Genomic DNA, 25016 nt, shown 5'->3' on the forward strand with positions numbered 1-25016 from the left:
TCACTGAAAGGCTATCGCCATTGAACTGACTTTTTTTTTTTCAATGGCTTTTTTACATTAGGGCCCAAGAGGACCACAAGGGATCAGAGGACCTCCAGGACCACAAGGCATGCCAGGCCCTCTGGTTAGCTTTAAATAATATATTCCTGCTGTACACATTAGGGCTTTTCATTCTCAGTTTTGATATTATTCCTATAAAGAGTTTTAAAAATACTTATAGAAAGAAGAAACTGAGGATTTTTCAGTATAGTACTTAAGGAAGCTGATTTGCAGCCTCATATGATAAAATAACAGCCTTGAAAATACTTTTAGGTGGTGAATAAGAAGTGAACTTCAGTGTTACCAAGCTTTTGCATGATTGCAATTAAAAGCCTTAGCTCTAGATTTCACTCTCGGTTCTATAGTATCAGGACTAACAGCATGTATAAATCCAGATGTACAGTGGTGTAGCTGAGGGCAAAGTTAGATCATGGTCAGTGGTTTCATTAAAGTATGGCCTTTGAGATTTAACGCTAGGGTGTGATGAGGTTGTAACTATTGAGCACTCACTGCTGATCTTCTCACTTGTGTGATGCTGTTGATTTGGGGGTTCTTATTCTGAAATTACACCAGTGTAACTCAGGACTGTAATATCCTACTCTGTCAGCTTTGGGCATCTGCTTCAGTCATGTAGTGATGCTCTTGCTTACACACATTTGTATGTGTGTGTATATATATTCATATTGTTTGTGCACGTATGCATGTATTCGTTAGGTATCTATGTAGATAGAAAATAACATTCATGTCATACTTACTTAATAACATTTTGAGAATTTTAAAACAGTTGTACAGAAAACAGGTAATAACTGGAATGATAGCTTGACCAGTAACTCTTACTGTGGTGCTCACAAGCCTGTTAATGTGCTAATGCTTATACCAATTCTGTAATAATTTCAAGGGGCAGTGAATCCTTGAGTTCAATGAGCCCTTGAGTCTTTGTTATGCACCTTTTAACTGATACTTCTGATTACAGGCTAGTCTGGGGGCCCCAGGTGCACCTGGCTCTGTTGGAAAGTTAGGTGCAAGAGGAGCAAAGGTAAAGATTTTTAAGGTATCTAATTACAGCAATCTAACATCATAATTCATTCAAGAACTACCTGAAGAAGCATGAACAAACACTTGTATTGTTCCTATGGAACATGTGAAGAATGTTAAGTTTTATAGACATTTTTAGATTGCATGGGAAGACAAGTGATGTGCTCACGGAAACCTTACAGGTGTCAGAGCTATACCAAGAATTTTTTAGTGTTGCCATGACTACTGTTCTAACTGCTGTTGTGGTCATGGTTCTCAGTGGGGCTTGGATTCTCACAAAATGCAGTAGTGATAAGGCAGTGCTGACTCTTGGGCTTATTTTGTGATTCCTAGAATCTGTCCAATCCATTGAAAATATGTACGAGTTGATCTTAGAATATCTCAAGTTGGAAGGGACCCAACGGCTGTCGTCTCAGTGAAGAACCTTCCCTAATACCCAGTCTGAACTTCCCAGTTCAATGAAGCATAACTGCTTATTTTAACCTTTTCGTTCTAAAGATTCCTAACCAGTTTAAGGAATCTTAACTGTTACGATGTCTGTTATACAGGAATGAATGTGTTAAGAACTGAATCAACATGAAGGCCACTACTAAGTGGTTCACTTACTTATAATAAATGCTGTCCCTTACTTTCCTTTCATTAATTGGCTTATAATTCATTGATATGGGAGATTAAAGAAAAATAACTCATTTTAGGTATCTTTGCATTTTTGGATCTAAAAGGCATAAATAAAACCAGTTAGCTACGCCTTTCAGTCTCTTTGAAGGGTTATTACATTCACTGTATTATTACATCCAGTGACAGAGATGTATCAGAAGGTCCAAGTGCTACTGTGAGAAAAGTCACTGTGTGAAAACATAGTGAAGCAGTGACAAAAATTGGGAAGGAACGTAGGGATTTAATCCATCATACATTCCATTTTCTCAGTCTGGTTTTGTACTGTTTAATATTGGAGATCTTGTTAGAAGAAAGCTCATTAAGAAAGTCAAAACCAAAACCAAAAGAGGAAATGAAGAAAAGAAAACATGCAAGAGGACTAAGAGCACAGTGCAGGCAGCGTGCCTGAGAAATACTGTTTGCTCTCAACAGATGCTTCATGGTGGTAGAATTCCAGGCTACGTCCTGCTACCATTAATATAACTTTTTCCAGAAAATACTCTTTCACTGGTAATTCTGTATAACAATGGGATATTTACTGGATGAAGACCTTTGGAGTTTAACTGGATGAATGCTTAGCGTATTCTGATTTGCCAAGTGCTTTCCAGTTCCACCCCAAGGAACCTTCCATGAAACATGGTCTGTAATGGAATGCTGTTGATCAGCATCAAGTAGTCTATAAAATGTATAAGCACACTTCAGTCTAACAGGCAAGAAAGAAGAATTCTCCTGGATAAGCCAAATTAATGCTTTTTATGTTTCAATTATAACAGGGTGAACCTGGTGACCCTGGAGAGAAGGGCCCAGTGGGACCAGCTGGATGGAGAGGCATGCCTGTGAGTCTTTCTGCCCAAATTCAGGGCCCCTGTAATTTAACACCCATCCATCTGAATCAGTACATTTAATTCCCTTCTATTTTCTCTATTTGATACACTTAAAATTATTTCACGTTCGGCTCTCTGTTTCCTTACGGACACCAGGTTCCTTGTGGGCTAGAGAGAATATCTTTCCCATCATGTTCTCTAGGAGAGAGAGAATATGCTAGAGGTAGGGCACATAGTGGAGAGGAACTCTGGCCTTAATCCTTTTTTTCTCTCTACAGATTTTGCCACCATTTGCTACTGTTTTTTAGACATTTGCTACTGTTTTGATAGCTTGCCCTACTTTGTCAATCTTAACAGCCTGGACACCCTATTGTAATGAGAGGTCTTTATTGCAAAGTGGAGTTGAATATGAATCTAATCCTCTGTTAAAAGCTAACTTATGGCATATTCAACCTATGCAGGGAGTGGATGGCAGGGATGCCTATGGTCCTGAAGGAAGCAAAGGAGCAAAGGTGAGTGCTTAGAGTCAGGATGTCTTGCAGTGTCAAATTGAACATGACCATCCGTATTCGATTCAAGAGAAATGTAAGACATGGCTAGTGCGTTCCGTAAGAGGCTCAGCCTTCCCACAACCATCCTTGTGAGAAATTCTGCAATAGGATATTCTTTTGAGAACCACTCTCTATTACTTTTTCCCTTGATGTGTGTATGTGTGTATATGGACATGGGGGATTGTACTTCTTGGAGTACACGGTGCTTTCTCCCCACTTCAGTCTGCTTGACTAGCCACTTCTGTTGGCAAGTCTTGGTGGGCCAGCCACCTTGGACTATTTTGTTCTTTCAGAGGAGGGATTCCTTGACCACCAAGGTGAGGGTGATTACCCTCCAATGGCCTCACTGTTTTAATGTGAAATATTTATTCTTCCTTGTGCTCAGCAGTAAAATCTGAGGATTAATCTCTGGATTGCTACATATTTAGAAATTTTTGTCATTCCCTTCACAGCCCTGATGAAAAAAATAGCAGTGAAATTCTTACTTCTCTAAAAATGTACAAGAATCCAGCTAAAATAAAAAGTATACAGAAAGTATGAGGTCAAAATCATGGGACCAGCAGCACGAATGAGTCAGTCCATGAGCAAAATGGTGGGGATGTTTGAAACAGCTGCAGTCGTTTCAAAGAGTTTATGTAGTGTTACAATACTAGTCCTTTTTCATTGCTTGCAAAACAGAAGTTGGTCCAATGGATCTCACTGGAGGAACATCTGTTTCACTCTCCCTTTTTGTGGGAGAAGCAGAGTGCTGCAGAAGCTGCAGAAAAGATATGAAAGGCTTCCCAGGAGCCTCTTCAACTGATGAGTTCCTTTTTCTAAAAAGGCTTTTTATTAAAATAGCTCTTGATGCTTCTTATTATCCAGTCTCTTTTCTTACCTTCTTACCCCCAAAAATGTCCTTTGATGGGAGAGTTTCACAGGTTACTTGTATGTTATATGAAAGACTAGTTCTTTTAAGCTCTTGGAATCTCCCACTTACTCATTTCAGGAAACATCCTCCTTGTTACAAGAAATGAGGAAAAAAGGTTTCTGTTAAATCTTCTTGTCATTATTCGTTGTTTTAAAGGATTGACTTAAAGCCCTTCTTATACGTTGATGTGTCTCCCCAAGGTTTGGCAAGGTCTGAATTAAAGCAATTAATAAAAACAAACAAAAAACCAATTCACCCCAGAATAGTGATCCAGAAAGAGTTTGTTTCCCCTGATAGCTAAGAGAAGAGCCTTTAGTATAGGTTTTATTTAAGATCGCTATCAATTATATAGGTTCACAGTCACATTATGCTCTCTTAGGTGTAATGTGGGGCCTACATGCGTGTAATTTTTTAGAAATTATAGGATAAAGTCATATGATGTTTGACAGGCCTGCCCAATTCCATGGGAGGGAACTCTTAAAACAAGGACATACATAAATAGTGTGAATTCTGATAGTTACTCTAATGTCAAGTAGAGATACGCTTCAATTCTGATTGGTCTTTGTGAGAGTTCTCATACTTCTCATATATGAGCAAAGAATACACCAAAAACTGAAGTAACTGAAAACAATTAATGAAGTGACTTCTAATATGCCAACAAAATATTATGGTATCACTGCTTAGTATGGAGGGTACAACATTTTGAAACTGCATTCAAACACTGAGTTCTGAATGTTATAATTTACTTGTAATAGCTGAACATGAATTCCAACATATGTTACTAGGAGGCCTAAATAACTTTTGATAAAACACTTACTTGAGAAATGGAACACGCTTGAAAATTCAGAAACTGATGGAAAATTTTAAGATGTTCTTCCTTTAGATGAACGAGTTGTTAATCTAAAACTATGTCATTTGAGACCAGAGTGGTAGCCTCTGCTCCTTGAATGGGATGGAATGCTAAGAATAATTTTGAAATTGTTTTTGATTTAAAGACATCAAACACTAAGCAGATCACAAAGTTCTAGATTCTTATGAAGTCTTTGTCCTTTCTTTTTGTAGGGAGAATCTGGATTCACAGGATATCCTGGTCCAGAGGTATGATCAAATGGGTGTGTTTGCTTTATGTCTTGTTTTACGTTGTTCTTGGTTAGAAATGGTTATCTGTCTTTCTGTCTGTCTTCTCCTTTCCTATAAAGTTCTGGATTTCATTAATTTTCAGGGAGAAGATGGAGACCCAGGCATTCCAGGAGCTGAAGGACCCAAAGGAGTTAGGGGTAGAAGAGTAAGAATGATAAATCTGTTAACTCTGTGAAGAGTTCTATAAGTAAAGCCCTTATGTCTTAAGTGTTTCCTCATCAAAATTTTTTGAAATTGGTTCCCACTCTGATCTTTTATTGCTGTATCCTGTGCAGAAGGTCTCGAGAGAATGCTGGTCTAAGTCTTTAGAGATGTTCGTGGCTAGTAGTTCTTAGGGGTAGTATCCTATCTTTATGTAAATGCGGGATCCAACTCACAATATAGTTACAGATGTTTTCTCTGCTAGAATTCTACATCTCTGTGTGCAATTATAATGAATAAAACTTGTATTTCTATTTGTAGGGAAATGCTGGCATACCAGGTTCCCTGGGAGATCCAGGGGACCAAGGGCCATCAGGACCTATGGTAATCTATTTTTATTTTTAAAAACCACTCTTATATTGCTCTTAAACTTTCTATTAGATTAATGGAATATTTAATAATGTTTCATCTGGTAAACTATGTTTAATCAGCCTGGCCATTGTATAGAGTTACATCTTGCCTGTGAATGTGTGTGCACAAGAGCCGCCACTGTTGGAAATCATAGAATGTGTTGGGTTGGAAGGGACCTTTAAAGGTCATCTAGTCCAACCCCCCTGCAGTAAGCAGGGACATCTTTCACTGGATCAGATTGCAGAAATGGAACTGCAAAGATACAATGCAGGCATAATTTCCTACACAGTGTTTGGTATCAACCTTAGGCAGGGTAAATATCTAATTAAAAAAGAACAGAGTACTAAAATGTAGAATTGGATTGTTCTGCTGAAAGCCAATGTATTTTTTAATTGAAAAAGAAAAGCCATTTAAAATCAGACTTGCAATTACATGCACTTACTTAAAGTTTAAATTGACAGTAACCTGTTAATCCTTATATACAAGTAGATGTCTTGATGTACTTTTCCAGTGTCTGTGATCTGCATTTTATATAACAAAAAGTTTTATTCTCTAGCTAAGCAGGAGAAAGGATTGGGGATTTCAGTAGTATTTAGGACGAATGTTGTAGGCAGTTAGGAAAATCCCTATATATGTCTATCTTTATCTTGCTGCGGTTCTGCAAATCAGCTCCATGGAGACCAGAAACAATCCCTACTGTTAATTATTTTCTTGTTTAACTTTCTTAAGCTTACTCTTTCAGTTTAAATGTGGAACATTATGGATAACAGTATCTTTACCTGTATAATATCGCCCACAGGACGTATGCAACTTAGAAAACTTTTTTTTTTTTTTGGTCATTACGCTGTGCTGGTCAATGAATGTAACTGGCCCACTTTATTTTATGAAGCTGAGCACAAGAATGACCAATAGTGCCAGCTGGAATGCATTGCCTTCCCTTCTGCTTGGCTGCTCACATACGTTACAGACAGACAGACCTTGTGTGCTTGTGAGCCAGATAGCTGTTGGCCTTGCCAATCTATGGTTCAAGAAATCTTCAGAGAGATTTCAAGCTCAAGATCTCCTCTTCAGGTGTAGAAGTGAGAGTGGAGCTTGGGAGGTATGGGCTGGTTGGGATTATTGTAGTAGCAGTCCATCAGTGAAATGGGAAAGTGGGAATTCTGTGGGAAGTGGAAGAGATAGGGATGCAGGAAGGGATACAAGTAGTAGGCAGGGCCAGCCAAAATAGGCCTGTTTTACCCATCCTCCCTAACTTCGTGGCCTGATTACCCATATGGGTCAAGTCTGCACAGCTCAATCACCACTAATAAGTTGCTGCAAGTAACATTCATTAGGGCTCAGGCAACTCACAGTTAACTCTTGCTGAGCAGTACCAAAGAAGAACTGGGACCTGCTGGGAAACATAAGAAGATAAAAGCATGGAATGGCTGTGATAATGCTAACAGCAAGACAGCAGAGGAGATGGGGAAGGTAGCTCAGGCAGGAGATGGAGGAATGGAAGGTTAGTTGGAGCAGAAAGCAACAAATATGGAGATGGCGTTGTAATTTAGGGATGTAAGGAAGTATATGATTTTGGTAAACCATAGTGTCATGGTAGGGAGAGGCTAAGGTAAAGGTTGTGGGATGTGTAGTTCAAATTTTTCTGGTATATCTCACTGCAGCCCTCTGTGAATAAGTGAAAATTTTCAGTAGTCTTGCTACATATCTGAATTGCACACATGATGACAACTTTCAAGCTGCCTTGAAAAAATGTTATTTTGCCTGTATTTTACTCCTGTTATGAAGATTAAACAATACTTTTATTTTGAAAAAAGGCGCTTGGAATCCTGGCATTTGCCCACAGTCCCAAGGAGAAGGCTGCAGAGTAGCAAAAGCTAGCTAGACTGGTCGAGCAGTCATGATGTGTGTATGGTCTTGCAGGATCTCTCAAGGTAGAACTGTGGGGATTGTACCCTGCAAGAGCAAAGGGCAAGCCTATCACACATCAGAGGTTGAAAAGGATGTAAGGTGCAGGTAACTGAACCACAGCACGTAAATTGCCGTTTAGAAAGGAAATCCAATTCTGAATTATACTGTTCCTCAAGGGCAACAAATATTGAACATTTATAAAATCAGGAAGGAAAATGAACAGAAAAATAGGTGTGAGAAGTAGTTTGCAACTCTGCTGGGAACGGGTCCATAGAAATCCATACTGGGAACTGATGTCTCCTCATATCTCAAATTCACAAATGGTTATCAGGGAAGGACTGTATGCCTGCATTTTCTTTGGGCTACAGAGTCATAGATGGAAATACGTTATCAGGGTCTGATTTTCTGGACCTGTGTTTGGTTTAGGGCGCCAAGGGACCAATGGGCACCGTTTTAATGGAAGTAAGTTAATACTTCACAGCTAACTCACGCTGCATGGAACTAACAGTTTTAGTCTTCTTCCATTTATAAGCACTGACTGCAATGAGCACAATTAGCTGTTAGAAAACCATATCCTTTTCAAATAATTGTCAGAGTGCAGTGGGTGCTTCTGTTTAGCAAATAATCAAGGATTGAGAAACAATTATACATATGGATTAATGCTGTGTCCTAACTTTTGCAAACTGTTAGACCATTAATATTCCTTTATTTGTTCCTTCAAATCCACACTTTGAAGTTTCCAAAGCGGTGTGGAAACTTCACATCAGTTTCCACACCAGCTCAGGATTAGAGTTACTTTTCACTCTCTTGTAAAGGAGGGCATTTCCACAGTAACAGCTGTTTTCACTGGGAATAGCAAGGCAGGATTTCTTCAGAATCCTAATCCCCTGTAAAATTAACACTTCTGAATAAAGGCTTCATCTAACCCTTGCATGGACAACTACCTGCAGGCAATACTATTGCAGGTGTGTTCTATGTCCAAACGGGGTCCCTCCTCTGTGGACCTCATTCTTCCTATGTGAGTTGCTATTGAAATGCCTGTTCTTTTATGAAAGTGCCATTGCCTGGTGACATCCTAGATCAGATTAGTACACAAAATAAAGAATGGATAAATGGTTGCTTAATACTCCAGATCGTAATTAAATGCCAACAGAGCACGTCTAAAAAAACCCTTAGTTTCTGCAGCAGGGGCAGAGCCCCTGTACTATTTGAAATAGAGAGGAACTGGAATGTGGGATTCTGGATTTACAATAGTGAGGGTTAGTTCAGGAGCTGGGATATGACCTTCAGCTCAAACCAATAGTAAGGTTCCCAGTCTGGGATGATCTGGTATTTGCCATTAATTGCTTTTTTGTTTTGCTCCTGCAGCCTTGTGAACTTGTGAATTTTACACGAAAAAACTGCCGTAAGTAGGGAGCATCTTCTTTTACTGCTGATTCCACCTAGTCACTCTTCTTAAATGGAATAGCCTCCATTGGAGACCCTCTAGACTGGTAGTTTGTATATGGGTTCAGTTTGATGATGACTGCTAGTTGTTAACTATGAGGGGTTTTCAGCAGGTGTATGAAACAGGCTTATGCTTTTTGCTCATTTTTCCTGTCTCTTAATTACAAAAACTGTAACAAATGTCTCTTGTCCTCATTTAAGATTAAATTAATTCTTTGGCATTTTGCCTACCGTCTTTGGGGAGTTATCTGAGAGAAGACAATATTTGTATATCACCTGTCCTCCAGATTTCGAGTGTTCAAGTGTTCATTCTCTCTCAGACTTATATGCTCAGCAGAACCCAGAACAATTTCTTTAATTCTCACCCAGTAAAATTGCACTATTTTAAGTATTTAATTGTGGAAGAGAAGTGCTGTCTCTCATGGACAGATTCTGTCAGTTGCCTGAGCTTTGGATCAGGCTCTTTAGTGAAAGCAAGTGTATGTGTCACTATTTTAAGGAATATGAGTCCAAAATAATTTATTTGCTCTCCACCTTTTCATTCCAGCTTGCTCATCAGGTAAGCCCGTCTGGCCTCTGCATGTCCGTTCTTTTATAGACTTGAAGAAAAAACTAACAATGTTTGAGTCGTGGAAAGGTTCTCACACAATTTTTTAATTTCAATATACAGACACGTGTCCAGTTTATCCAACTGAAGTGGTGTTTGCCTTCGATATGTCTGATGATGTTACACCAGCTGCATTTGAAAGAATGAGGAACATTGTTATGTTATTGCTGAAGACCATTAAGATCAGTGAAAGCAATTGCCCAACAGGTGCTCGTGTCTCCGTTGTTTCTTTCAATACCAATACGCGCTATCTCATCCGATTCTCAGAATTCCAAAAAAGCAACTTGCTGCTACAAGCAGTCCAGAGAATACCGCTAGAGAGAACCACTGGAAAACGTAATATTGGGGCAGCCATGAGATTTGTTTCAAGAAATGTCTTCAAACGTGTTCGTCAGGGCATCCTCACAAGAAAAGTTGCCCTATTTTTTGCCAATGGTCCATCGCAGGATGGTGTCGCCATCAACACAGCTGTACTTGAGTTGAGTGCCTTGGATATCACTCCAGTGGTTATTGCCTTCAGTGAAGTGCCAAATGTCAGACGTGCCTTCTCAGTAAGTAAATAGACTATAGAAAACTGAGTCAGTCATCCATTTGCTTACCTTTTGATAGCTGTATGTGCCTTGTGGCCAAGAAGGCAAATGGCATCCTGGGGTGCACCAAGAAGAGTGTGGCCAGCAGGTCGAGGGAGGTCATCCTCCCCCTCTACTCTGCCTTGGTGAGGCCGCATCTGGAGTACTGTGTCCAGTTCTGGGCTCCCCGGCTCAAGAAGGACAGGGAACTGCTGGAGAGGGTACAGCAAAGGGCTACCAAGATGATTAGGGGACGGGAAAACCTCTCTTATGAAGAAAGGCTGAGGGATTTGGGTCTCTTCAGTCTGGAAAAAAGATGACTGAGGGGGGGATCTTATCAACACTTACAAATACTTAAAGGGTGGGTGTCAGGAGGATGGGGCCAGGCTCTTCTCAGTGGTGCCTGGCAACAGGACAAGAGGTAATGGGCACAAACTTGAGCACAGGAAGTTCCACCTAAACATGAGGAGGAACTTCTTTACCCTGAGGGTGACAGAGCACTGGAACAGGCTGCCCAGAGAGGTGGTGGAGTCTCCGTCTCTGGAGACAGTCAAAACCCTCCTGGATGTGTTCCTGTGCAACCTGCTCTAGGTGACCCTGCTCTGGCAGGGGGGTTGGACTAGATGATCTCCAGAGGTCCCTTCCAACCCTACCATTCTGTGATTCTGTGATTAGTACAGGAGGCAATTAACAATTTTTGTTTTAAAATGTGACTTCATATAAAAAGGTAGTAAACAAAAATAAGCAATCCATTCTACCAGGTACCAAAAGAAAACAATTTTAAGTTTCTTTAAGGTTTCATAATATGATTCCATGTTCTCTGTCTTTGCAATTTATTTTTGGATCATCTGTGCTCAGTTTTAACTTTTTAAAAATAAAATTCCTTCCAGATGCTGTTTCTTCAAAATTATCCTTATAGAAGGAAACTATGTTTATTTTCATGTGACAAAAGATGCAAAACTTGGAGTCTGATCTAGTAGCATCTTAAGTCATCCCTTTAATCTTCATGTTACATTTATTCTCATGCAGCCTCATATCTGTTAGTCAATTCACATATTTGTCTGGCTGAATATTAATTTAGCAGAATGAAAAAATTTTGCTGACATATGAGAAGGAAGCCTACCGTTTATTCACTGGGTTTCTCCAGAGGATAAACCAGAGCAAACATCAGTATTTTGAATTACAAATCCAAATACATCTGGTATTTACACAGGTACCAACTTTCCATAAATCAGCTTTCACAGTAGAGAGGTTTAAAAAAGCTGCTTAGCGGGGGGAAAGGCAAAAAGTTCACTGCCCAGCTCTCCTTTATGGTTACAGTGGCGGGAAGGCAACCAACTTCGCCACAACCACACAAGAAAATACAGTATCTCTTTTTCTTTTAGATGGACTTGTGCCCTTGCAGTTGACAGTTGGTTTGATCTTCATGATCCTACCAGCCTGTAGCCACAGATACTTGCTGGCTTTGGTTAGTTTGCTTTAGGAGCCTCAGTTTGGAGATCACTTAAACAGTCATTGCCAATTCTAATTCCTCTGAAGAGGCCTATCTATATCATCCTTTACAGACATTAATCAGAAGTTAATTGTGTTGTGTATAACACACACAAAGCTTAAGTTTAATGCAAAGAAGTAATTATTTCTTTCCTCACCATTTTAGCTTATCCATATACATGGTTCATTTCCTGCAATATTATGGTATTTTACAGCCATTTTTATTTTTCTTAGTCCACAAGGAAATGTTTTTCCCTTGAATCACATTTGGATGGGGTTGGGTGGTCAGTGAAATTGTAGGATGTTGTTGGAGCTTCTTCAGGGTTCCTCAAGCATTTTTGCAGTCAAATCATCTGCTGGCAAAGATTGTCTTTGTTCTTCTGATCACAGGCAACATATAGGTTTTTCTAATGCTAGAATTTTCTAATGCTAGAATTTTCTCTCCTGAGAAAACATCTTCACTGTGGAGAATTACTCTTTGTCCCAGAAAAAGCTGAGATCAGAGATACTGCCATTTACTCTGTAGCGCCCTATTAAGAAAAGAAAAAAAGCGGTAGCCCTTCACTGGCAAAAAAACCCCAACAACCAAAACCAAAACCAAACCAAATCTTAATATCTTTTACCTGTGCTAAGATTTCCACTCATACGTATAAAGCTGTCTCCCCAGATTTTTAAAGAAAGTATTTTTCAAGCCAGAATATAGTGCTCTGCATTGTCAAGGAGAGAATATGGTGACCTTTACAGAAAGCTCTTGGTATATGTATTTAGACCATGAGGTTTTCTTACATTTGCATTCAATTGCAATCTCACAATGACTCACAGCCACAGAGTAGCACATAGCCACCCCAGTCAAGACCTGGGTAGCCACATGCGTACAAACAGAGAATAAAAGTTGAATCCCTACCTAATCTAGGATCTAGGAAGAGCAGAAAGACAACGTATAAAATGAATGTGAACAGAGGACCTAAGTTCAACACCATGAAGAAATATCCAGGCTAGTTTTGATTAATCTACCATGACTGTCTTAAAGCAATACTCTTAGCTAATAAGCTGTGCTAACACCTATTAATTGTCATTAGCAGCTACACTAACCTGGCAATCTCAGCGTGGCACAGCATGGAGTTAGACATTTAGGCACAAAGCAGTTTCCTTGTAATGCTTCAGGGCAGTCAGAATGCTCCAGAACGACAACTGAAAAAGTCTTCTGTGTACCCGTTCAATATTACAATAGCAGTGAAACCACCAAGTCAGGGATAGTATTTTAACAGAGAAATAGTAATGATATTGAGAACAAAGAGAAAACATCTGTATTTCACATATATCTTTTTAATGTTACTTTTGTGTCTGCTTTAAAACATAGATTGATGATACTGGAAGATTTCAATTATTTGTTTGGGAAAGACAACAGGATGAAAGTTTGAAGAACATCACATATTGTACACTTTGCTTTGGTAAGACATTTTACAAATTCCGGGTGTTATATCGGTCTTTTTACCCTTTCAATAAAAATTCCTATAGATTTGATTTTGCCATGTGATGTTGGGGAATTTTTATGGTGCCCCCTAAGCATGTTTAAGCTTAAATATATTTAAAAAAATATTAATAAACAATACACTGGGCAGAGTCCTACTGCCATAAGTGGTTCTACAAGGAGTCTGCAAAGATGCATTAAGAGGTGATTCCTTATATACACTTATACCAGCACCAATCCTATGAGCGGTTGCATGGTGGACTCAGCCCAGCTCTGCTGCCCCAAAGTGGCCCCTGAGTGCTCGCGTTCTTGGATGGCTACAAGACAATGCTGTGGCTGTTTCTTGGCATCACCAAGGGTAACTTCACCCCCTTACAGGGATTTGTTCTGTCTCTGGCATTCCTGCTTCCAGCCAGTTTAATCCCTTCTAAATTTGGCCTTCTTGCCCATGCCAGATCATTCCTTGGTTACAGATTAACACTGCTGAGAAGTTAGTTACAATTTGAATTTTCCCTTCAATGAATGGTAAGAATTAGAATCTCAAAACCACAGAAGCTGTTTAATTGGTTTCTGTCTTAGCCATGTGAAATTAATTATTGTGTTTGGCATTTCCTTTTTAACAGAAATGCACTTAAAATAGCATTATGATTCTGGGGAACCAGGCTCGTTTACTGTAAATTCTATGTTGTGGGGGTGGGAAAAGCTACTAAATTATAATATTTAAGAGTGATGAACAATGATCCGAGACGAAAAATGGAGTTTGTTCCAGTGTCCTTTACAATTTTAGATTTTCACAGAAGAAAATTTCTCAAGGGAACTCTTACATGTTAAGTTTTAATTTATGAACATTTTTTGCTCTCATGACTGAATAATTTCCCATGGTATCTTAAAACATTGTTCAGCAAGACTCATCTGTTATTCCTTACTAGAACAAGAAGATTTCAAGTTGCCAAATTGATTTTTGTTTTTTAAATAAAAAAATTAAGAAAAATAAAATAGATGAATAGGACTGTGTGATATTTTTTTTTCTCTATGAACTATTGCTTTTGTTGTGTTGCTAAATAATTTGCTGCCTATTGGCTCCTCCTCTCTAGATAAATGCAAACCAAGTACCAGCTGCGTGGTGCCCTTTTCTCCCCCTGTTCTGATGGATATGGATATCACTTACATCATGGACAGCTCTCGAAGCATCAGCAGTGAAGAGTTTCAGAGAGCCAAAGACTTTGTGAGCAACATGCTAGATCAGTTTGTCATTTCCTCACAGCCAAATGAATCATACGGAGGTATCAGAGTGGCACTGCTGCAGCAGGCTCCCAGGGGCTTCCTGCCTGACAGAAACCAGACCCCTGTGGCCTTGGAGTTTGATCTAGTCACATACAGCAATAAAGATTTGATGAAGAAACATATCCAAGAATCTGTTCACCAACTGGAAGGGCCATCAGCCATTGCTTCTGCCCTGCAGTGGGCGGTTGAAAATGTGTTTTTTAAAGCCCCCAGACAAAGAAAACACAGGGTCGTATTTGCAATAATTGGAAGCAAAACAAGCACATGGGACAGAGAGAAGCTGAGAGAGATTTCACTCGGAGCCAAGTGCCAAGGATTCACCTTGTTCACTCTTGCACTTGGCAATGACGTGAGTGACAATCAGCTGATGGAGCTGTCAAGCTCCCCTACAGACCAGCACTTACTGGCATTGAGCCGGGTTTCAACATCTGAGATGGTATATGCTCAGAGGTTTAGCCGTGCATTTCTAAATCTTCTACAACGTAAGTAGCACAAAATGGTATTTGCTTAAATTATGGAAAGAAAGGGAAATGGTGTGTAGAAAAAAGTAGACAAGGTGTATGCACTATCATTCAGTTTCTAGCCGTAATTTAGCTTGTCAATCTTTCATCTTTAGTTTGCTGCCAATGCTGGACACTAACGGAAGTGCCAATAATGACAGAATAGCATTATATTTTAATGGTGCCTTAGGCCAAAATCTGAAGTAGTTTTTTTCCCCTAAATTTGTATTTAATGTGTGGCTTTGTTGACGCCACTTTCACTAAAGAAAGACCATTCTTCAGCCAAGAGAACACAGTTATATTCCTGATTTAGGCCTACGTTTCTCCTCTGACCATTAGCAGGTCCAGATTTACTGAGCTGTTTATGCCTATTTAGGCTTTGAGGCAGTCACAAGCTTAAACATTTAGCGGATTTGGCATTAACCTCTCTTTACTGCAGCTATTCCTCGTCTGTAGAGTAGAGAAAGAACTTCTTCACTTTTCAAGACACATGCATGCAGATTAGCGGGTTTTAGGTGCTTTGAAATACAAACGAGAATATCAAGAAGGAAATGGTGACTGATTTAAAATCCTCATCAGAAGCATGTATAGAGATGTCAAAGTTTCTATAGAAGGATAAATAGTGTATTACAGAGCAAGACAAAAGTATAAAAGGTTGGTTCAGGAGTCATTCTTGTGTAGCTGATATCTAACATAATTTTCTCTGTCGTGGATGTAGCACCACTCTAGATATGGTGCGTTACTTATTGAAAGATGCAAACTCCAGTTCACAACAAAAAAAAAATCATGTGATGCTTTTTATTAAACATACTGGGGTTTGGAGGACTTTAACACTCACCCGTGGTATCTGTGCTTTCCCCACAGAAGAAATGAACAGTTATCCTTCACCTGAACTTCAAGAAGAGTGTGAAAACTTAGATCAGGGAGACACACAACAGCAAGTGTCTGCAATTGAAAGGTTTGGAATTGCCTGTTAAACTTCTTGAGTGTGTATCTCAACATAAGATTTATCCCTTTGGGTTAGTAGTTACATTCAAAGTAGCTTTAACAGAAACAGGATCAGGATCAAAAATTTTTTTCACATTATTCAGAAGGAATGAACCATATGCATTTTTTTCAAGGACATAGTGGTGCTTAAATACTTCATTTGTTTTCTTTTTCCTTTCCTTGGAAGGATGCCTTTTCCCGGAACTGGTGAAACTGGTTATGGTCATGGTTTAGAAGACATTGAAAGAACTGAAAGTGGAGTCTGGGAGAATATTAGAGAGACCACCACAGAACCTGTGTACACAAAGCCAGAAATGAGATATGATTATGAGGAGAATGAGTATTTCACAGAGGAAGATACTGAAGGAGAAAAGCCACAAGGGTATGGAGAAGCTCAGGAGAATGAGGAAAACTTACAGGCAACAGTAGAAACTAGAGCTTCCTATAGTGATTATGGTATGATTTTAGAATATGAAAATCTTTTTTAATTCAGTAAAAAGACTCTAAATTGTGAAGGGCTCAGTCAAATATTTATACAGTATGAGGCATTTCCATTGATTTTATTTTCTAACATGTTTTTTCACCATATGTTTGTATTCAGTCCAAATCTATACAGCAGAGTTTGTAATTAAAGGCTGAACTGCAGGTGTCATTGTGACCTTATTTTTTATTTGTAACTTTTTGTAATCATATAATATAAAGTTCTAGTCCTCTTTACTAAAACAGCAGATCATTTTAAATCCCCAAGTTGCACTATAATTACTGAGTTACTCCTGCTGCTGACTTAGCTTAACATGGAGGAACTAAATATGTCTACAGTCTGTTCCTGTGGGAAGAACAGGATCCCTCAACAGAGATATCCAGTCAATATATATATTCTTCATGTTTTTCACTTTGCTTCCTAATTATGCCTTTTTCTTTGCAGATTTGCTATTTGACACAGTAGATATGGGATGCTGATAGTGAGATGATTTGTCACCAACATTCTTTTAACACTATTGAGTGTTTTTATTATTTAGACTACAATTGGAGAGAATTTCTATGAAAAAAATGCAATGCTGTCTGCATAGCTTTGGGCGTGGTAGCTCATTGCTACAGCTGCCATCCCTTTGTTTTTCATCCCTCTCCGTTCAAAAATGGTTCTGGGAATGTCTGGTAGCCCCACCCCTGATGAGAGAGGACCAGTGCTTTTACAAAAGTGTTTTAATGTTGGATTTTTAATTAAGAGCTAATGTGCTTCTGGGAATGCCACACATCCACAGTGCGTGACAGACTTGCTGAGCACAGATGGAATGTGTCCTGTCACTTAACTGCATGTGTAAAATCTTGAATCAGTGCTCTCATTAACCAGTGCACGAACTCTGTGGTTGCACAAAAAATTCAGTGGCTTAAGTTACTGTTTATACTTTACCAATAAAATATTTCCTGTGAGCCAGGGTTATTGCACTGATGTTGGGAGCAGTGACCTAAACCACTTATGGGAGACATATGAACTGCCATTCCCAATCCCAGCCTTTCATCTGCCAGTTTGCACCAAACATTACTTTTCCCTGAAATTACAATACTGAGAAGAGTGAATCTTTCATTCATTAAATCTGTCTCTTATTTGCCTTTTTCAGATGCATGTGACCTTGTTCAAGATAGTGGAGAATGTCAGAGTTATATTCTGAAGTGGTACTACAACAAAGAGCAGAAAATGTGTGGTCAATTCTGGTACGGGGGCTGTGGAGGCAATAAAAATAGATTTGAAACACAAGAAGAATGTGGATTCTTGTGTATAGAGTCTTCCTAGTGCAGAGATACTTAAATTATGTTCATTCTTCAGTTATACTATCAGGTTGATGGGGAAAAGGGATTGAAAGAGAAAGCTTTACATAGCTACTTTGCTCCCAGGTTTCAGTTGAAAGAAATACTTGATTATGAAATTATTATCTAGAAACTTAATAGAGAAAATAAAATTAAAACTATTTCACAGTTGATCTGATACAACATGTTGAGTACTGAGCAACTTCTGTTAGCCAACAGTGTATTGTTTAAAAGGGATAAAAGTATTGAAACTTGACTTTGTTCCAGAAATACCAGAATGTGCACTTTTTAAAAGTACTGAATAAAGTAAAACAATACCTCAGAGATTTTTATGAAATACCATTGGATGCAAGACACGTCAAAATGTTTTGATGCATTTTCTTGTATTTATCCCGCTAATAGAAAATACCAAAAAGCATTTAGCTCTTAAATGACATAGACTTACTAGAACTTACTTCACTTTGATTTAGAGGATTTTCTACCAGAGAGTCATTCTTGGCTTTTTATTTTTTTTCTGAATAATCCAACATGTGAATGAAATCAACCATTCTCAAATGTTTCACTTCTGCTATTAGTTCTTGAAACAGATGTAAGCATACTCTCATAGTGTGGCTTCTCATATGTAAATATGAAAAGAATTATTTTGTGAGCAGCTGACCTGACTTCTTTGACTGCTGCATTTCGCTGAATTGTGACAGATCAGTGTTCAGCGGATGGTAAAACGTTTTAGTGAAATATTAAGTTCCGATGCCAGTGAAATATTCTGGGGTTGCTGCTTCTAGGAACTTAACAGTCTTTCGTGAGAAATCTGAGTTGATACTGTACTTTGGGTGCTGTGGGTGCTAAACTTCAGAACATTGCTCTAGGTAATGGAATACCTAGCATCTACTTTTTTTGAAGCCTTAGCATTCTCTTGAATGGCTGTGGTGTAAATGGATGGTGGAACTGTAAAAGGATCTCTAGTCTTTGCTGTAGCATGTGGTGATCTCCTTGGGTCAGGGCATGACCTTCCTCCTGCCCTGTCCCCCAGGTGCCTTTGTGCAGCTACACTTACGTAGCCTGTGCTACCATACGTCTTCTCCTGCAGATGGCTCTAGTTTGAGAGCAGACTAAACACCATAGCTCATGGCTCTAGTTTGAGAGCAGACTAAACACCATAGCTCAAGGCCTTTGTGCCAATGCTAATAAACCCTGCTTTTTAAAGAAATTAATTAGTATAGGAATAGCTGTCCATTAATACAGTAGAAACCGGGGTACGACTATTTGTACTGGGATATGACTGTCTGCCATGAGATAACATTCTCTCCTCTAATGAAAGCAGTCTTCTGAAAATGTACCTCCTGCTCAGTTGAGTGAATTAAGAGCAACCTCTCCCTGCTCAATCCCGAATTCCTCCTAAACTATAAAAGAAACATGAACCTCTCAGAAGTAACAAGGAAGTGGCTTCTTTATGGATGTTGTCAGAGGCTGTATTTAGAGAGTCAAGCCACACATTTAACAGGGAGCAATTTAGTTTTGCCACAGTAAACCTGTGTATGATGTTTACGCTCTTGAGGGCTTTAGTTAGTATAATCTGTAGTTTTAAAAGTGGAAGAAGGTAGATCTACTAAACCTTATGGTACTACTGTCATACCTCAATCCAAATGCACATGTTCTATCTAAATTTTGTAATCCAGAGTAGCTGAATTCTGAGGCCAAATCCTCTGAAAGGGAAGGTGATCAACAGAGAACAGATGTCCCTAGGACCAAAACACTGCCTGTGAGTTCTGCTGAATTAAAGTGAGTAAATTTAATGCCCTTGTTTATTTGGTTATTTTTTGTTACAAGGGTTATAATGATGTGAAAATGCTCATAATTTGTGCTAATTTGTAAAAGGTTTCAGGTTGCATTTTACATTAATTAGACCTAGTGATACATATCTGAATTAATTTAATGGGGCCAGATTGTGTTACAGAGAGAAAATATCTGAAGCATGTTTGAGGGAAAACATCCAGCTTTCTGGCTTTGTGTTATTTTCTAGCTCTTATTGCAGAATTTGTCTGTATATCTGACAGGTGAATTGACCAGCTTTTCTAATGAGAAAGGATCCCAGATCATCTGAAACATGTAAAGGGTAAATTTTATGTTTTGTAATAAGGCTGGTACATGTCCTGGCTATAATTTGAACCCAGTGTGAATGGAATGCAAGTCTTAGGTTCTTCCTCAAGACATGAGGTGAATGCCATTGTGTCTTGGCAAGGTGCAATGCATGTGCAGAATTTGAATGGGATTGGCAATTATCAATGTGTAAGAAGTCAGTGTTGCTCTTTTCATTGACCCATAGAGCCTTGGAGCTTGCAGGGTTGCTGGTAGTGACCAGGTGCTGTTTCCCAGCATGTGACAGGCCTTCAAGAATCCCAGGTCCTGGAGACCAAGGGGATAATCTCGAGCGAGGAGAAGCTACCCTTGGTGGAAGAGGATCAGGTCAGGGAATGCTTAAGCAAACTGGACATAAGTAAGTCTGTGGGCCCTGATGGGATGCACCCATGAGGCAGCTGAGAGGTTTAATTGCAAGGCCACTCACTTCTTCATAATCTTTGAATGGGTGATTGGGGGAAGTGACTGAAGACTGGAGGAAAGTAGATGTCACTCCTGTCTTCCAGAAGGGCAAGAAGGAGGACCTAGGAAACTACAGGCCAGTCAGCCTCACCTTGATCGCTGGGAAGGTGTTGCAGCAGCTAATCCTGGAAACCGTTCCAGGCACATGAAAGACAAGAAAATCATCCAGAGTAATCTGCATGGATTAACCAAGGGGGAAGTCATGCTTGACCAACACAACAAGCTTCTACGATGAAGTTACTAGCCTGGTAGATGAGGAGAGAGCAGTGGATATCATCTACCTGGACTTCAGTAAGGCCTTTGACACTGTCTCCCATAAGATCCTCATAGGCAACCTATTGATGTGTGGGCTGGATGAGCAGTGAGGTGGATTGAAAACTGGCTGAATGGCCGGGCCCAGAGGATGGTAATCAGTGGTGCAAAGACTAGTTGAGTGCCAGTGACTAGCACTGTACATCTTCATCAATGATCTGGATGATGGGGCAGAGTGTACCCTCAGCAAGTCTGCAGATGACACAAAACTGGAAGAAATGGCTGATATGCCAGAGGGTCATGCTGCCATTCAGAGAGACCTGAACAGGTTGGAGAAAGAGCTGACGGGAACCTTGTGAAATTCAACAAGAAGTGTGGCTTCAAGAACTTCTTTCTCATTTTTTGTTCAACATTAGATTAACAAAGGGAAGTGCAAAGTCCTGCTCCTGGGGAGTAACAACCCCCTGCATCAATATATGCTGGGAGCCACCCAGCTGGAAAGCAGCTTTGCAGAAAATCACCTGGGGGTTGTGGTGGACACAGAGTTGAACAAGAACCAGCAATGTCCCCTTGGTGCAAAGGCTAATTGTAGCCTGGGCTGCATTAGAAAGTATTGCCAGCAGATGGAGGGGGATGATCTTTCCCTTCTAGTCAGCACTGGTGAGGCTGGAGTGCTGTGTCCAGTTCTGGGCACTTCAGTACAAGAGCAACATGGGCATACTGGAGAGACACCAGCAAAGGGCCACAAAGATGATAAAGGGACTGGAGTACCTCACATATGAGAAAAGGTTGAGAGAACTGGGACTGTTTTGGCCTAGAGAAGAGAAGGTTCAGGGCAGATCTTATCAATATATATAAATACTTGAAGGGAGGGTGCAAAGAAGACAGAGACAAGCTCTTTTCAGAGGTGCCCAGTGACAGGACAAGAGGCAATGGGCACCAACTATAACACAAGACGTTCCCTCTGAACATCAGGCAACACTTTTTTACTGTGAGGGTGACCAAGTACTGGCACAGGTTGCCCAGAGAGCTTGTGGAGTCTCCCTCCCTGGAGATATTCAAAGTCATCTTGACATGGTCCTGGGCAACTGGCTCTAGGTGGGCCTACTTGAGCAGGTGGCTTGGACCAGATGACCTCTGGAGGTCCCTTTCAGCCTCAGACTTGCCATGATGCTGTGGTTCTGTGACTGTGTAGATACTGATTCTGTGGGAACTCTGCTAACTGCCAAAATACACAGCATTTTGTCCCTCGTTGAGATGGGCTTGAACAATTTGCCATGAGAGCAAACCCGCTATTGTGGTTAGAAATTTTTGCACAAAAAATTACACAAAACCATTAGCAGGGGTTTGTGTGGTTAATTGGACACAAAGCATTTACCAGTGTGTGGCAGTCAGGAAGTCCTTTTTACTACAAGAGCTCAATATTTTCCCTTCTTATGTCTTGTTTTTCCGGTCCTTACCCATTAGCTATTCCTGTTGCTACCTCTTTCACTGAGGCTTAAACTAATATGTTTTACTTAATGACTAACCCCACATGTCCACAATGGAGCAAAATAGCCTCATTTGTCATTTTGGGACATTCAAGTAAAGTTGTCCCATAACATGCAAGTACATGGAATCATGGCTGAATAAGGTAATGTTATCCAAAGGCTGCTTGGAATGAGCTGCTCAGACCTCTAAAGCAAACTGAGGGCTAGGAGGGAGCTGTGTTTGCTTTCGAAATTATTAAGTTACTTTGTTGTGCTAAGTAGGATGTGCAACACAACCATCCACCCTTGCTTTTTAACAGGTCATATACATACATATAATACACATAAAAATATATGTAAGCTCTGAACATTAACTCTCCTAGCCAGCCCTGCTCTTGGTTTCTCTGGAATAACTCTGCTGCCTGCGGTCAGGTTGCCTGAGTGAATCCATCTGGAAAGCAAGCTTGCAGCAGCAATTGCGTGTTCTAGTATCCAGCCACTGTCACAAGGGATACATAAAAGTTTCTTGTTAAAAACTTTTAATTATAACTAGCAAAACATTTACATTACTTTCCTCCTCTTCAATCAAGAAGTGGTCTGCATATCTTGCCAAAAGCAACCGCATTTGGTTCCAAAAGCAGGGTTTCCTGTAACTGAACAGGGAACAGCTGGACACATTATGCTTTATTGATGCATGACAAGCCAGCCTCAGAGACTTCAGCGTAGGGACGTGACTAACTCCGCACTGAGAACTCCTGCGGAGAAGGCAGATTTCCCCATGATTCATCTCTGTGCTTAGTAGCGTTGTCTTCAGTGGAAAGGCTGTGGTGCCCTGGACCAGCCCCATTGCCTGCTTCCACCTTTGCAATGACAAGTGTGAAGCTTCCTTTACTACGAATAAATTGTTGCATAGTGCCTGAGGTCCCTTTGTATGGCTGAGGGCCTGCCCTTTGCACACCCAGTACTAACTGGGAGGTCACTGCTTCTCCTTTGCCGTCTTTTCACCCTCTCAGATCTGCTGATGTAACTGCTGGTGTTAAGGCTCCCTAACCCACTTCTGACAAAATAATCCTGGTCTGGGGAAAAACAAAACAGAAGTTTTGTAAGTCTCAGGGATAAGCCTGAACATTTTACCTGATAGGATCTGGGAGCTCTCACGTAAGAAGTTTAACTGGCCAATCTGCAGGGTGAGACACTTCCCTGGAGTGGAATAGAGACACAGAGGCTGATCTCTTCCTATATTTTGTTGGTGGACAAAACAAAACTTTTGTGACTTTAGCAGTGCAGCCTGTACGTTGCAGTCTGTAATTGCTGAGGGAATGCTGCTAGCATCGTGGCAAACCTTAGCTTTCCTTAAGGCAGCAAGAATCCCTTGGGAATGTGCCGAGTTGTTGGCTGTGCGGGGACAGTGGCAGAAGTAAAGAGTATTTAACTTGCACTGAGGCTGATTCTATTTTCATAACCGTATGCTGATAAACCTGGTAACCCAGCACAGCAAACCAGTGTTATACCAAGTGGCATGCCACTGAGGAAAAGACGAGAAGAAAGAAGAACTAGTAATAGGCGTCTCCAAAAGGGCATTTAAGAACACATTTGTTCTGCATTTGTTTCATTTTTAGGAATGAAAGCACTGATTCTCTCTTCCTGGAAAAAACTGCTTTCAAAGTGTAATGCCGAAAGGATTAGCAGGAGGCTTGACCTCATTGATTTACTACAAATTACAAGAATAGATCTAGCAGCAGCTTTCTTATGCGTCCTTGAAAAAAACAAACAAACAAAACAAAAAAATTAATCTGGAAGAAGAGTTGTAAAAATTATACACAGAATGTTTCTTACTGAAGAAATAAAGTGAAATAATGGCATATAGTCTATACAGAGACGGCTGCCACTGAATACAGAACAATATGTGTCAGCTCCCCTTAAAATTTAAAATTTCCCTTTAAAAACATAGACTTTGCTCTGATTCAAAGGAATCATGCGCATGATAGCAAGCCCTTCCTAGCAAGTTTTAATTCAAATATTTTGCAACCAAGAAATTAGATATTTTTTTTGTCATTTCTAGACCAGAGATTCTCTGTGCCCTTTTTATAGCCTCACATAAAACTGCATTTCTGGAGATGGAGTATGTTATAGTGGTCATCAGCCATTCTTTCCTGTCTCTCCTCTTCCCCTCAGCTAGGACAAATCTCCAAGGAAAGCCTGTGTTACTGTGAAAGCCCGGTAGCAGGCTTTAATAGAGTTTTGTAAAGGCTGATAATTTCATGCTTGGATATTGTCACAGTCCAGATCTTTTTCAGGGCTGTCAGGTGAAGGCAGTCCCCTGGAGATGGTGTGGCAGTGTGCTCTCCCCTTCCCCCCCCGGCTCCTGCTCAAGCCGTGGCCATCTGCGGGAGTTGTTATGAGTTGCAATTGAACTTTGGGGGATGGCTGGCAACACAGCCAACACACTGTCTGGAGTGGGGACCCAGATATTTTGTTCCCTTGTGAATATGACTATAGGTCAATTATTTTACTCTATAAATAGTGAACAGCCCAAGAGCCCTTTGAGCTCTCCTGCACGGCAGCGGGCTGCACGCCAGGATCTCCCCTTGAGTGGGGATGCTCACTTAAGGTCCTGCTCCTCAAGGCTGAGAGATTCCTTGCTGCAACAGGTTCTCGGTAAGTGACTAATAGCATGCTAAACTTTGAAATCTTAGCTAAGGGATATAAAGGATTGATTGCGCATATATAATCCTTTAGACATAAACCATTGACCAAGTCTGGGACTAGGATTGCATTCAGCTGCACCTAGACTCCTCTCCAAGAAACAGTTTAGAAAGCAAGGGGGTCTTTTCTGAACCTCGTGACTCGATGGGGGGGTCTCCCTGACAGCCTGTCTGACCTCTATGCAGTAAATAATCAAGTGTACCCTGGCATCGAA

At 40.2% G+C, this 25016-nt stretch overlaps 1 protein-coding gene across 1 annotated transcript in view; it reads left to right on the forward strand.

Moving 5' to 3' along the window:
• The window catches only part of LOC141738329 (collagen alpha-4(VI) chain-like), a 42377-nt gene extending 24614 nt beyond the window's left edge, over positions 1–17763 (forward strand). The window contains 16 exon segments of the mRNA XM_074573528.1: positions 62–124; positions 1013–1075; positions 2505–2567; positions 3017–3067; positions 5079–5114; positions 5239–5301; positions 5619–5681; positions 8043–8078; positions 8985–9021; positions 9610–9621; positions 9733–10220; positions 13090–13180; positions 14295–14966; positions 15849–15942; positions 16159–16427; positions 17591–17763. Coding sequence (XP_074429629.1) covers positions 62–124; positions 1013–1075; positions 2505–2567; positions 3017–3067; positions 5079–5114; positions 5239–5301; positions 5619–5681; positions 8043–8078; positions 8985–9021; positions 9610–9621; positions 9733–10220; positions 13090–13180; positions 14295–14966; positions 15849–15942; positions 16159–16427; positions 17591–17763 — 2274 coding nt within the window.
• Positions 17764–25016: the final 7253 nt, after the last annotated feature.

Source organism: Larus michahellis, chromosome 2 (genome assembly GCF_964199755.1).
Source record: "Larus michahellis chromosome 2, bLarMic1.1, whole genome shotgun sequence".
In the NCBI taxonomy this organism is placed as follows: Eukaryota; Metazoa; Chordata; class Aves; order Charadriiformes; family Laridae; genus Larus; species Larus michahellis.